This window comes from Dreissena polymorpha, chromosome 1 (assembly GCF_020536995.1).
Source record: "Dreissena polymorpha isolate Duluth1 chromosome 1, UMN_Dpol_1.0, whole genome shotgun sequence".
NCBI lineage: Eukaryota > Metazoa > Mollusca > Bivalvia > Myida > Dreissenidae > Dreissena > Dreissena polymorpha.
In genome coordinates, this window is record NC_068355.1 from 106,409,715 (window position 1) to 106,425,227 (window position 15,513).

Genomic DNA, 15,513 nt, shown 5'->3' on the forward strand with positions numbered 1-15,513 from the left:
ATTGAATGTGTTATGAAACATTCAGTTAATTAAAGTTAATGATGATAGCTTATAGTTTTATTGAATCAATACAAGTGTGCAGCTTCAACAGAAGTAAAGCGGCAATGATTTTACGCTATGCATTTTTATATCTCATTTCACCCTATTTCAAGAATTTAATCACCCTATTTTTCAAAATCAATGAGTGAAAACCCTATTTCCCAAATAATTATCTGGGGCACTGGATAACTTGAAAAGTATTTACACACGAAACATCAACATGTCTTCACTTCCCATAACTTACTATCTTCAGCAGGAAAGGCTCCTCTGCCTTTGGTTGCTTGAATGCTAGCTTGAGAGCTGCACAGGACCAGGCCAGCCCCACATAGGCCTTCCCAGCTGAACCCTTACTGAAACCATGACAGTTGCACTATGGCAAAATATGCGGACATATACTTATTCTGTTTTTATTTAGGACTCTTCCTTCTTTGGATACTTAAAAGAAGTTCATGATCCAACGATCTTTCCTGTACAATAGTCATATTTTCAAAGCTAGAAAATAATAGCTACATGTATATAAATTTTAAACAAGTGGGCCTGAAAGGCCCAAAGTCGCTCACCTGAGATAACAAGATATTATTGGAACAAATCTTCTGACCAAGTTTCATGAAGATCGGAAAATAAATGTGGCCTCTAGAGTGTTAACAAGGTTTTACTATAGCCATATAAGGAAAAATGCTCCGCCCCCTGGCAGCCATGTTTTTCAAGCAAAGGTTATCATTTTTGAACAAATCCAAGATATCATTAGGACAAACCTTCTGAGCAAGTTTCATGAAGATCGGAAAATAAATGTGGCCTCTAGAGTGTTAACAAGGTTTTACTATAGCCATATAAGGAAAAATGCCCCGCCCCCTGGCGGCTATGTTTTTGCAACCAACCAGCATCATTTTCGAACTCATCCAAGATATTATTGGGATGAATTTTCTGACCAAGTTTCATGAAGATAAGACAATAAATGTGGCCTTTAGAGTGTTAACAAGATTTTACTATAGCCATATAAGGAAAGCTGCCCCGCCACTTGGCAGCCATGTTTTTCAAGCAAATGTAACCATTTTCAAACTCATCCAAGATATAATTGAGAGCAATCTTCTCACCAAATTTCATGATGGACAATAAATGTGCCCTCTAGAGAGTTAACAAGGCAAATGTTGACGCCGCACAATTCACAACGCACGACGCACAAAGGACGACGGGTAAAAGGCGATCACAAAAGCTCACCATGAGCACGTTATGCTCAGGTGAGCTAAAAACATAATTCATCGAAAAACGAATTTGGAACATCTGAATAAGTAGACAAGTATGCAAATTTCAAGGTCAAATGAGATCAAAATATGTGGTTGTGTTGATGGTCTTCAAAAGACATCATCAAAGCTTTGTAGGAAGAATTATTGATGATTGACAAAACATGACTTTTTAGTTACACCAAGATTTTGAAACTTATGAATTAGTCTTAGTCCAAAATAACGCAATTATCAAGGTAAAACTGAGATCAGGTGATGGGGGTGTTTTTATGGTTATTTCTTTAAAGACGTTCACAATGCAAGTATTATAGCTTAAAAAAAAATTGTAAGAAGAATTATTGATGTAAGACCAAATATGTAATTTGGGTCAACCCCGTGAGAACAGACAGAGATAAACCAACTGGCAGGTCAATCACTATACAATTTATGCCTTCAGACATCTGTAGAAGTTTTGGTCATAAACATTCCAAAGACAGTATCCTACAAGTAAAAATGTCCTAAACAAGACTACTTTCTAAAAGCCGTTAAAAAAAGTGCTTGAACAAAATATAGGTTACCATGTTATTTAACAGACCCTTTAACAGACTAAAAGAAGAATATGAAAAAGTTAAAAATATATAATATTGAACGACTCTACTTAATTCTTAATTAACAAGTCTGACAATCATTATTTAATTCTAGACTTATTAAATTACAGACAGAACGCACTGACCATGGGTGCACAAGTTTCTTTTGAGCCTCAGCAATGGGTGTCACAGAGCTTGCCACCAGTTTGATGGCCGACACATCCTTGCTGACAGCAGCTTTCACGACTCGCTCCGCAGCCCGCCTTGACCTCGCATCATCGTATGCAGCAATAGTAGGCTGCAGGAACTTGAATATGCCCTTTATGGCTTGTTCTGGCAAGTCTAAACAAGGGCATAAGGAGTAAATACTATTTACTAAGGAGTAAATATTATTTACTAAGGTATGAAAGATTTAATAAAAGCTGCGCCATGAGCGCATGATACGCCCGTCGTTCGCCAATGAAGTAGTAAGGTAATAAATAACCCTTTGAATCATTTTTTTACTTCAGTTTATTTGTATTTGAATACATGGTTTATTTTATAAGTACATGAGCATGGAAATCACGAAATTTTGACGAACAAAGTCCCATAACTCTGGAACGACAATTCAGAATTCCGTCAAAAACGAAAGGGGATCAGGGTTTATCAATATTAAGATTGTGTTGAAATTTGAAAAAAATCCATCGAAGGATATTTGAGCTACAGTAGGACATTCAATGAAATCACGAAATTTTGACGAACAAAGTCCCATAACTCTGGAACGACAATTCAGAATTCCGTCAAAAACGAAAGGGGATCAGGGTTTATCAATATTAAGATTGTGTTAAAATTTGAAGAAAATCTGTCAAAGGATATTTGACGTAGCGTACGACATTAACAGACGGACGGACGGACGGACGGACGGACGGAGAGACGGACGCGGGGTATACCATAATACGTCCCGTCATAGACGGGCGTATAAAAAATCCATCGGGGGATATTTGAGCTACGGTAGGATACATGAACAACAATAACATTTAAGGTCACAGTGACCTTGACCTTAGAATGAATGACCTTGAAATGACCAGTGGTCATCTAAGTGTGCTTGCAAACCTTCATGTCAAGTTTGAAGACTCTATGTCCAAGCATACCAAAGTTATAACAATTTTAACATTAACAAAGTCCCATAACTCTGGAACGACAATTCAGAATTCCGTCAAAAACGAAAGGGGATCAGGGTTTATCAATATTAAGATTGTGTTAAAATTTGAAGAAAATCTGTCAAAGGATATTTGACGTAGCGTACGACATTAACAGACGGACGGACGGACGGACGGACGGACGGACGGAGAGACGGACGCGGGGTATACCATAATACGTCCCGTCATAGACGGGCGTATAAAAAATCCATCGGGGGATATTTGAGCTACGGTAGGATACATGAACAACAATAACATTTAAGGTCACAGTGACCTTGACCTTAGAATGAATGACCTTGAAATGACCAGTGGTCATCTAAGTGTGCTTGCAAACCTTCATGTCAAGTTTGAAGACTCTATGTCCAAGCATACCAAAGTTATAACAATTTTAACATTTTAACATTTAAGGTCACAGTGACCTTGTGTGACCTTGACCTTAGAATGAATGACCTTGAAATGACCAGTGGTCATCTAAGTGTGCTTGCAAACCTTCATGTCAAGTTTGAAGACTCTATGTCCAAGCATACCAAAGTTATAACAATTTTAACATTTTAACATTTAAGGTCACAGTGACCTTGACCTTCAAATGAATGACATTGAAATGACCAGTGGTCATCTTCTAGTACTGGCCAATCTTTATTTCAAGTTTGAAGACTCTAGGTACAAGCATACCAAAGTTATAACATGAAATAAGAACTTTAACATTTTTACATTCAAGGTCACAGTGACCTTGACCTTCAAATGAATGACCTTGAAATGTCCAGGGGTTACTTACTAGTTCTGGCCAACCTTCATGTCAAGTTTCAAGACTCTAGGTCCAAGCATACCAAAGTTATAACAACTTTAACATTTTTATATAGCTACAGTAGGACATTCAATGAAATAACAAAATTTTGACGAACAAAGTCCCATAACTCTGGAACGACAATTCAGAATTCCGTCAAAAACGAAAGGGGATCAGGGTTTATCAATATTAAGATTGTGTTGAAATTTGAAAAAAATCCATCGAAGGATATTTGACGTAGCGTACGACATTAACAGACATACGGACGGACAGACGGACGGACGGACAGACGGACGCAGGGTATACCATAATACGTCCCGTCATAGACGGGCGTATAATTATGTATATACTAAGCAATAGGGCTGTCACGATTCACCGGTATACCGGTATATCGCGGTGCATGTCGTGAAAAAAATCGCACCGCGGTACGGCGTTGCCGCACCGGTTTTTTTAAATATTATTATATTAGCACATATTAATACATTACATAATTATTTTGATATAGATATCGTTTTGAAAACTGTAGAAGCGATTCAAAAGGGCTAAATAAATAATCCGTTAATATCCAGGTCAAGCAAGCGCTTCCACTGGTAGATGTTTAACTTTCACGTTTAAAATACGGCGATGTATGGGTCCGTACCTGTTTTGGAATTTGGGTTAGATTTCCTTTGCAAATAAGTTCATAATTATCCAAAAGATGTTTACTCTATTTCTTATTTTCTTTCTTAAGAATATCGATCGTTCAAAGCATGGCACTTCCAAATCATGTTATCTTAAGATTATGAATAAGTCGAGGAAGAGTCAGAACGCTACGGATTTTCAATACTGACTCCGCATTTTAAACATGCCCTTGAAAAGTTCGATTTACACGGGTCGTAGTCACAGCTATTGTAATTTGTAAACAACATGGCGGACATTTAAGAAAAAGACGCGAATAACAATAACAATGACTACTTCTATCAAGTTTATTACAGTTTCTTTTACAGTTTCTAGTCATACTATGATACCAGTGTTTTCTAATTATTGAGTTTAATAAAGTTTGTAAACTGTTTTCTTTACAGATACATATTCTGTAAAATATCGCGGTACGTACCGCGATACAGTGTTGCCGTACCACGATATACCGCGGTACGCTCACGGCGTATCGTGACAGCCCTACTAAGCAACACAAAAACTAATCCAACAATATGATAGGATTTGCACCAGTTGTCCCTCTGACCTTGAATGACGATATCTTGATTGAAAGACTAACCAGAAAAACACTTTATATGATCACAAGAATTCTGTAAATATTTTGCAAACATATTTTGATGGTACAAGCCCCTGTAACTTCCATACAGCTTTACTGCCTTCACGTTTTACAGCAATGCCATGTGTCAGTTCAATACACTGTATAATGTTCAACCCTTTGTGTCAAAACCGGATTTATATTGATTATGAAACAGACAAAGTATTAATGCATGCATTACATTGGATTTTAATGTCTCATACCTATGAAAATTCAGTCGTTATTTTGTTTAAATATTGGACACAATTTTTTGTTAGGATCTTAATTCATCAATCAGTCCTCTGATGAAATAGACGAAAATTAATGCCTGACTACTAATAATTGTTTAACAGTATAATGGTTTTGCGAGACAAGATGCAGTGAGCTTGACCTTTGACATGAAAATCAAAAGGCATCTTCCTTTCCTCCTGCATAAAAATCATACCCATTTGCATGATTGTGGATCAAAGCATTCTCTAAAGAGTACGCAGAAACTAAAGGTGTAAAGACCGACAAACAAATTCAACGCATTTATCCCCTCACTTCTTCGCAGGGAAGCATGTGACTATGGTGCAAGGGTGGTACTTGCCTGTCTCTGTTATACATTTGGTTACTCCATCAAGAACTTCAGTTCTTTCCTTTGTACTGCTAGATAATACTGTCTTTGAAAATCTCTTCAAAAGTTCTGCAGTCTATAAAAAAAAGCTTATATTAATATATGCTTACATGAAGGTCATAGCTATTAGCTGATTCAGAAACTATACTTTTATGTACACAGATAATCAAATCAACAAAGAAGCTTTAGGAAATATTTGTTCATGGATGTTTTTTTAGTGTTTACTGCTATGCCTACTGTGTCATATATGTACATGTATTAAAACCCTAGAATTTTATAATATGTTTTATTGTTGTTAAAACGTAATCATTCAGTCATATAGCTGTCAGCTGTCATATAAATATAAATAGGGAAATTCAGTGTGGTACCCGGTTGTCAGAATATTACTGATTATAGGCTGGCAGACAAAGTCAGGCAAAATTATCATTTAGTGTTTACATTACTCTCAGTCATCAAAATTAGAATTTCAACCTGAACAAAGCATGACCAAATTCTTCTATGACTACTGGAGACAAATAAAAATGGATTTTTTGTATCCCTTTTACTATGAGAGTAAGGGGTAAGAGTATGACAAAAATGCTGACATCTTTTTAAATGGTAGCAATTAAACTTGTACTGTTATTTATTTTTTAAAGCATGTCACAAGTTAGTCTTATTTATAAGAATTAAGAGATACTTTTTAGGCCAAAATAAAAAATAGGTCCGTTTCTGGTCTCCTTGGAAAAAAAAACAGGGCCGGTAGGTAGGGATTAAATTTTTTTGGGGGGTGGGGAGGGGGGTACTAAAACAGAAGGTTACTAAAGCTTTTAATAAGAAATACATGTATATATATGCTTTGTTTGCTTGATATTACATCATATATGAGCGAAAATGAACAAAAAAAAATAATATTTTTTTTGTATTTATTAGTTTTTTTTGGCGACCCCAATAAAATGGTGAGGGTCGGCGCCGATTCGGGAAACACGGTTGGGTGACCGGAAACAGACCAATTTTTCTTTAGGCCTTATATGGGCTAAATTCTTTGAAAAGTCTTATCGGCAAAGGACCAATTACGTGGTGGAAACCAGAAAGTTTTAATTTTCATCAATTTGAGTAAAATTGCAAAATAACATTACCAACTCATTATGTTTTAGTTCAAAAGTCCATTTTTACCTCAAATATCGTCGAATTGAAGTTAGAAAGGCATAAATTCTTCAGTTAAACTTCTGCTTAAATCGCAATACAATCACTGAACTCTCCCCATGTTATCAAATAGATTTAAATATGAACCAATCAGAAGAAGGCATTACGGTGTAACTTGTAAGCGTAATTTTATTTAACATGAGCTTTTAACACCGACTTTTACCTAAGTAGATCTAGTATAGTCTATAGGTTATAGGAAAAAGATGTTCAACTTTGTGAAGAAAGCATGAAAGTTTGTATGAAACCATTTTAAGGTATGCTAAATTCAATAAGATGTGAGGACACGCGATTGGAAAACTCTATATGCACTAAAATGAGGCTCCATAAGGGGGCCCATTTTTCATTTTTTATTTTTGAGCAACAAGATAAGAAACAAAAACAATACATACTTTTTTCATTTACTATTGTTTCTTTATCTAAAAATGTATCAATATTTAATATGTCAAACATTTTTAAACTAAGAACACAGTAAAATTACAAAAAAAGAGGCCCCAAAAGGGGAAAAATCTAAAAATAATGGTTTCAAAACATTTAATGCTTAAAAATGTCCACTTATTGATCTTACATATAATATTTAACTAAATTGATCTTAATAAATGTCCTACAACTTTTAAAATCCAAAACTAAACAATTCCTGTCCCAAAAGTAATGAGGCCCCTAATGGGGAACACTTAAGTAATACATCTCCGGTAATGCAAATAATACAAATAATGTTGAATCACTGGACCAATAAAAAATCTTAAAATATTATTTTTTTTTGCATTATTAATATCTAATAACAAGTATTCCATATTTAATTATTAAGGTTAAAGCCATATATGAGGCCCTACCTGGGAACTTACTAATTATTGTTTAGTGTATATCAACTTCAATACTGAGTATCAGCTTCAATTCTGAGCATGAGTAAAATGAGAACATGATTAAGCAAAACAGTACCATATATATATATTTTTCATGACTATTCATAAAATTCAGTTCATATCAAATGCATGATATAAAATATAATATTTTTCAATTACAAGCAAACTTACTAACAAATGAACTTGATCAAGTCTTAACAACTTCAGTGTTGAATATGTTATCTTAATTCGGTTTGGTTCTTGTAATATTTGTTAGAAGTAATTGTCTCCTAAACAATGATAATTCAATAGTCTGTACATGTATGGCTAATGCATAATTATACACAACTAAAATGACCAGTAGATTAAAACTCAGAATGAGGCCCAATTCTTGGTTTTTCATGTATACCAGTATTATCTAAACGTGTCATGAAATGTATTATAGATAATTCCATTAGTTCTATACAGCAGTAATTCCTAGTGATGTCATGTATTCATATCATTTAAACCTATTTATAGTAGAGTGTATACTTAAATGTATCTTATACTTTTTGGTATATACTTGTATTATGCAAGTATCTTATTCTCTTACACAAAGGCCTTTACAATGGCACAACTGTGTTTAGAGTGAATTTGCCTCGATGCATTTCATTTACATCTACCAGAGCAGGTGCTTTTACAGTTGCATTTGATAAGCTCTCTACAACTCTAAGCAGCTTCCGGAAGTGAACTCCAAAATGGGACCCAAGTGTCATTGTTCTTGATCCATCCCCAGTCACTAGGATTAGGCAACTCAGGATTCGCAATCATGGCTTGACCCCAAACGTGACCTGCTTGATACACAGCCCTATTTACATGCTGGACAAGTGCGCATCTGGTAGGTGGAATGTTTTCAATCTGTCTATTTCCGTGAGAAAAGAGATGCTTCCTAGCTTAATTTACAGATGCAAGGGATGAGGTTTTGCTTTACAATAAGATAATGTATCGTTCCACAACTTTGAAATCCTCATCTGTCACTGAAATCAAGGGACTTGACAACCGTTTAAAAACTGGAAAAAGATGAGGGAGCGTAATGAAAAGCGTGAATGCTGTCTTTTTGCCTGCAAATGCAGAGACAGTATCGCATCCTGACAACGCATGAAGAAATAAAAGAAATAAAAGGCCAAACGAAACATCTTTGCCAAGACGAGTGGCTATCAAATGAGCTCGTATGTACCTGAAATGTTTGTTGTGTCCAAATGCTAGCCACAGTTCACAATTTTCAAACTGACTGATGGTGCAAATCGTTAGCACTAAGACATTTGTGTCAGTTGCATGAAGCATTACTCGCTTGTAGCCTTGTTTATACGCATCCACAGCATGCAAAATAATACGAGAATCAGCTTCCTCATGGTTGCAAGGCTGTATATTGCTGATATCTGGTTCCACTGGCTCAGTGCTGGTGTTAGCAACTAAAACATTCTCTCTAAAAGTGGTCAGAACCACCTTACATGGTGGTGTTTTCAAAAGAATAATTTGTGTTGCCAGAAACTCGTAAAGTGTTGTTTTGTTTTCATCAACCCTTAAGAATGATTTCCAGTTAGCAGGAATTCGAATCGATCCGTTTATTCTGATTTTATCGCCTGTCCCTCGACTGTGTCTAGTATGTAATTTGAGGCTGTTGGGGTTGTACGTATCCCATACTACATCGACCCTGTCGACTGACATTAGCTGCTTAGATAAATAAGGTAATTCAATGCATAATCACTGAACGTTAGAACTCTCTTGGCTGACCTGTTGGGATCCAGTGACTGAACAATGGCAGCACCATCTTGTATGCTAATCTCTACAGGAGGACTCATCTCTGGCGATTCCTCTTCTCTTTCTAGACACTTCAGTAGGTCTGCTTTACTACCTAGTCTCATCTTGTTATTTTCTGCTACAGATGGGGGCCATGCATGGTTTTTGTGTTCAAAAAAGGTGTCTAAATCACCGTCATTCACCTGATGAAATAAACATTCTAGAAAATAATTTAATGTCACTTTTCATACTCTTAACTTTTGATGCCTTTGCTTCTTTCTTTCTGGACCCATTTTGAAAAAGGGGAAGTGAATTTTTCTTTATTGTCTCGTAAAAACCTTTTATATTGTTGCTTAGACGTTCAACAATCACAGATTTGTACTGAGCTTTTCCAATTGATTCTGCTGTCTTCTTCAAAGGGATTTCCCATATCATATATTGTTTCGACTAGCTGGCGTACCTGAGTCTGAAACTTTTTTTGTTTAGTTTGCTTCTCCTCATGGTGTTTATTATCATCTGAATTGTCTGTATTATCACTCGCTTCGATAAGAATGCGTGATGCTTCTGGTGCAGACACCATCCATCTTCGAAGTGCATCTGGATATTTGGGTTAGACCAACGAATCCACCGTCACCCTTTACTTAAGCATTCTGCTGCTCATGAATTTGGTCGTGAGCAAGTGCTAAAAATCTGTGTTTAGTTTTATTTGTTATTGTTACAAAGTGTCATTTTGTGAAAGCTTCGTGGACATTGATACTTCTTTCTTTAAGTAAAATTAAATCTTGTGAATGGACAGTCAGCCAACGAGCATAATAAACATGGTCTATTGCAAACATCCATGGCACCATCTTACCCAGGCATTCTACATACATCTCGTAATTAGCCTCCCTTTGAGATTTCATAAACTGTTAAAACAGTATTTCAAGCTCCATTGTTTTATTCCAGTACGCAAATTGAGGGTGGATATTATCCATCATATCTGACCACTTCTGATAATCTAACTTTTCAGCACTATCTGTGACTCTTTCGGCATACTCTTTATAAGCTTTACACTTCAATATATAAAGAGCAGCTACCATCACTTGTAAGGCCCACTGACCACGTGAAGTACTAGCACCATTATGTATGCTGTCAGCTCTACCAGCGGAAAGCCCTTTTTCGTAAAATACGTCTACAAGATCTTTACGTCTGGTCTTATTGTGTACTGTAAGGCCCATATACACGGGCAACATTGTCTCACTATCTAAAGGATGCAGCGTGCGAACATGTTTTGAATCTTTCTTCACACGTTTTACAGCATTAAAAACCAGGAGCTGTGTCATTGAAGAAGCAATATCTTTAAGGTTATATTCTGGTCCAGTCTTGTGACAAATATCTGTCCCAGAGAGTATCATTTCAACTAGCATATTTAAAGATTTGGGCGGATCTTGATACTGGGCATCAATCAATGAGCATTTGAATTCATACTTTTTGCTAAACAGGTCTTTTCGTACAATACTTGCAGCTGGTAATAAGGTGACAGCTTCATTGTCGTGATTTATACTACTTGCACAAAGTAAGGCATCACCAATGTCTTTCTTAAATGACAATACAAACTCATAGTTTTTTGGTATTGAATATATATAAACCACAGGAGACTAGATCTAATTAATTCCTTTAATTATATATTTTAAGTCCAGTTCAACACTCCACTACCACATATCATGCTGGATACTCATGTGGATAATTGCTGAAAAGTTAATTGTTACAAAAATGTTTTCTTTAACTTACTGATTAGTAACATAGTTATGTATAGTATGTGAACATTTGTTATGTGATTTACAAAGGTGAAGTTGGTATTTGGCTTAAAAATTAATGTTTTTTCCATGAAATTTCCTTGCTAGAAAAGTTTGGGTTACAATAATGACAATACTTAATATACATGTATATAGCAGCTTATCATTCTATTATTATATATTGACAAGAATTCTATAAAATTTATATGGAATACTATATATATATATATATATACTTTCCATTACATTAACATTAACATTAATTGATATGTTGTTTAATTCAATAATAAACTATGTACATGTTTTGTTATGTTCTTTATATTTTAATCCATCATTCAAATACAAGCACGATGCTCTTTATTAAAATGTGCTTTAGATAACTAATATTATCTCTTTGATACCTATTAGCCTGACAAGATAAGGTTTTATATAATGATTTACCTATAGATTTGAAATGAAGGTAAATACTATTTGAAACGGGTATTAAATATATTTACTTCTTCTGTTATACAAGTGTGTATATGTACTAAAGGTAATGTACTTATAATCTACCCTTTCAAGTACGAATTTGGAGGATTATCATGTAATGCATCAATAAATACCCATACAATTTCAACAGATCATGCACCTCTCATTCATAATATTGCATTATTTTAACATTTAAATCATTTTCACACAATAATTGTGACATATAACAATTTCAGGAAAATCTCTATCTCAGAAAAGCCGTTTTTACCTCCCTTTTTTAAATTGGTTTAAAAGTAGGTTCCAGGACAGATAGAGCGTGTCCTCACGTCTTATTATATTAAGGGTATATTAAATAAGCTTCATACAAATTTTGGTGCTTTCTTCAGAAAGTTGAACATCTTTGGTATTTTATGTGCCATAACCTATTCACTAGTATGCTCATCTTTGTCGATTTAATAAGCATATGTTCAAAACAGATATGGTGCAGTTTCTATTCACTCTTCTTAGTTTCAGCAACTTTTATGCATGTCTTTTTCACACCTCTGTCTGTGTTGTTATATGTACTTACATTCTACGTGACATAGGACGGTATACTGTACGATCTGTATCACTATTATTTTAATATGTACCGACTTAGGCCTTTTTCTGTCTATTTTGGGAAAAAGTACTTAGCAAAATTGGGATTTTTCAAGTCGCGAAATCTTCCAAATTCGGAAGAATTTTTATCGACAAAAGCATTATTTGGGAAATCATTTTTTCTGATTTTTTTATTATTAAATCAAATGTTTTCATACAAAGCAGGCCTTGAAGAATTTTTCCAGAGCCACTCGCCCTGCAGGGCGAGTGGACCTGACAATCCACTCTCCCGTCACTTTAATCTACTCGCCCTGCATTAAAAAAAATATATATATATCTATATTTATAGTTTTGATGATCTTTCTTTCTGTTCCCAGTCTCCACCACCTTGCAGATATTTTAAAATAGAACCCTTTTCCATGCTGAGTTTTAATATTTCAGGTGAACTTTTACTGAAAGACACGCTTGATTGACAAATGGTTACAATATGGTAAAATTTTGCTAAGGCTTCTGATCAAGAATTATTCTGTTTATTAATAATTATTTTTTTCTTTTTATTTTTAAGTAAATATAAGAAGTATTATAATTTACCAGTTGTTTTATTTTTTTTATTGATATTTACATTAAAATGAAATTTTATTCTTCACGGAATGACCAATATATTTAACTGTGTTTTTCACTTTTAATCGATTAGCTGACAGCACTGACACCTACAAAAAAGAGCGCAGCCGATTTCGATAATTATTTTGACTGTGCCTGTTACGTCATTTTTTAGTGTCAAAAGGAAAGTGCAGTTTCTTTGCGTACTAAACCTATTTTTTGTTCGTTCGAAAAATTGTTCGCAATTTGTATTGATGTGGCAGGAGTTCTGGAACTGAATTTATATTTCTCAACTTGAAAAACAGCACTCGCCCGGTCGGTCGAGTATTTAACAAACTTTACTCGCCCGACCATCAACTTCACTCGCATATGCCAGCGGTCGAGTGGATTCTTCAAGGCCTGCATAGGTATTGCCCAAAAATGCTAAGAAAGTATTAAACTGTTTTTAACATGCAACAGTCATTGTTTATTGCTAACGTAAGTATGTGTATGATAATTGCTAACGTAAGTATGTGTATGATAAAAAAACACAGACTTTGTTCTGCCTGAAGTTCAAATAAAATACATAGCTTGATATGCCATTAAGGATTTTTTATGAATATTCACAGTCGAAGGACCTGCATTCAACATGTTTTTATTCAAAATTCAAGTTGCCAAAGGTCTGAAGGCAACCATTTTTTTAAAACACAACAGTAAAGCTGAACATCATAAATGTACAGTATTGAAATGTTAAGAAGCTACAAAGCTGAATCTGGCAGTGGCAAATGTTCATCACTTGCTTGCTCAGAAACCCCTTCTAGGGAACACAAACTGGCATTCTGGCTTGGACTACTGGGAATGTTAAACATTACGTTTGTGCAGAGCTACAGATAAGCTGCGTATTTGCGTAAATACGCAATCAAAAATAGGTGGATACGCAATTTTTTCAAAATCTGTGCGTACCGGTACGCAAAACAAATCGCTGATACCCAATTTGAGCCGCCTTCTATGCGTAATGAAAAATCCCGTTTTGTTTTGGCCGTTTTGACTCGAGTCTTTATCGACAAGCGCTTGTTTTATCTGGTAACGTATTTACCAATTGTTTAGATGATAACACATGCGAGTCAAACATTTTTTGTTTGGCGTCTCGAGGCAGACGAAAAGTTCCGCAAAAAAATAAAAAATAAACAAATAGATTCCTTTGTCGTGGTAAATAAATCTAAAACAATTGCAAAGGGCATGGTTAATGACATTATTAACTCCATGTTTTGTTCCATGGACATCTGCGGTAGTATTTTAGATGAACTTGTTGATGGGGTGCACAGAGGGCTGGACCGGTGTTGGGATAGTATAATAAAGTGTGTATAGACCGAAAATGCAAACAAAAATATTTTTTTTTAATTTAATTAAAGCAACAAGGGTTTCCAAATGGCGCTAAATTTTTAAAGGTGGCTCCAATTTTTTAAAAGTGGCGAATTTCAAAAAATCGGTAAAATCCTATCCGAAAATGTACTGCGAGTCGAAAGCACGCGACCGAGCATTAGCGGCCAGCGTCTGTCAGTTGTAAATATTGATTTACGACGATGTAAGCGACCTACAGTGCAGAGTGCATTAGAAATCACCAAAGCATGTAAGTGTTACAAACGGTGTTTTTACTACTTAGTCAAGTTTTATGGGGGTTATTATCCGATTAACGGCTCCTTTATGATATTGAGCAATAAGTTAAGTAACACGGGGACAAACTGTCACGACGATCATTAATTATAATGATTATTTGGGCCGCTATTTCTTTGTTAAAATCAAAACCATGGGGCTGGCAAAAGCATTTATTTTCTCCACATCAACAAATAAAAACTTGTTTCAACAGGTATTTGTGAGCATTTCTGTTTAATAGATTCATTATTATAATGTTCTGGGAAGGATATAAATTGATTAAGATAACAACAATTTCTGAATTAAATATAAAACATTCACTCGATGTACTATATTTCGGATATGTTAAATTCGGACATTTAAAGATAGGGACATTTATGTGTTGGTTTGATGTTGATAGTTTGTAAAAATATGTTTTATGTTATTTCAGGCAACTAGAATGGATTGTGGCAATTATCTGGGCCTTTCTGTCAGGAAAAAGGCGTGAACGACAGTCATTTAATTGAACCTGGAAATCATCCACCACTAACAGAAAACTTGTTTACAACAGAAGCTGATGTATATCATGTCCAAATGACCAAATATAACTGTTAAGCAATTTGAAGTGAGATGCTTTATTTTCTGATTCCCTTCCAAATTATGAACATTGGTGTGATTTTATGTTTAAATAATTAATTTCGAAACATTTATGCAGCATACTGTTTAATCATAGATGTGAACATAATTATATTATTTTGGTTATCTGTGTTGTTTATCAAGTTGAAAAAAATGTTATTTATATACAAATAAAGCTTATTAAGACTTATGAAGGTATGACTCATGAAGGTACTTATTGTTTTTTTATGAAATAACATACTTTTTAAAGTGATAATATAGTCAATGACATTAATTTAGCAAGGTTTCTTAAAATGATTGTTCTTATTATTAAGGTGGAATAACCGACAGTATTCAAGCCGCGAAAAAGTGGCGAC

The 15,513-nt window shown here is 34.9% G+C and overlaps 1 protein-coding gene across 1 annotated transcript in view; it reads right to left on the minus strand.

Moving 5' to 3' along the window:
• LOC127865155 (eIF-2-alpha kinase activator GCN1-like) overlaps window positions 1-15,513 on the minus strand; it is a 160,670-nt gene that overhangs the window by 143,103 nt on the left and 2,054 nt on the right. The window contains exons 2-4 of the mRNA XM_052405044.1: window positions 5,665-5,767; window positions 1,993-2,188; window positions 284-389 (exon numbers count right to left, since the gene is read on the minus strand). Coding sequence (XP_052261004.1) covers window positions 284-389; window positions 1,993-2,188; window positions 5,665-5,767 — 405 coding nt within the window. The remainder of the gene's footprint in view (window positions 1-283; window positions 390-1,992; window positions 2,189-5,664; window positions 5,768-15,513) is intronic.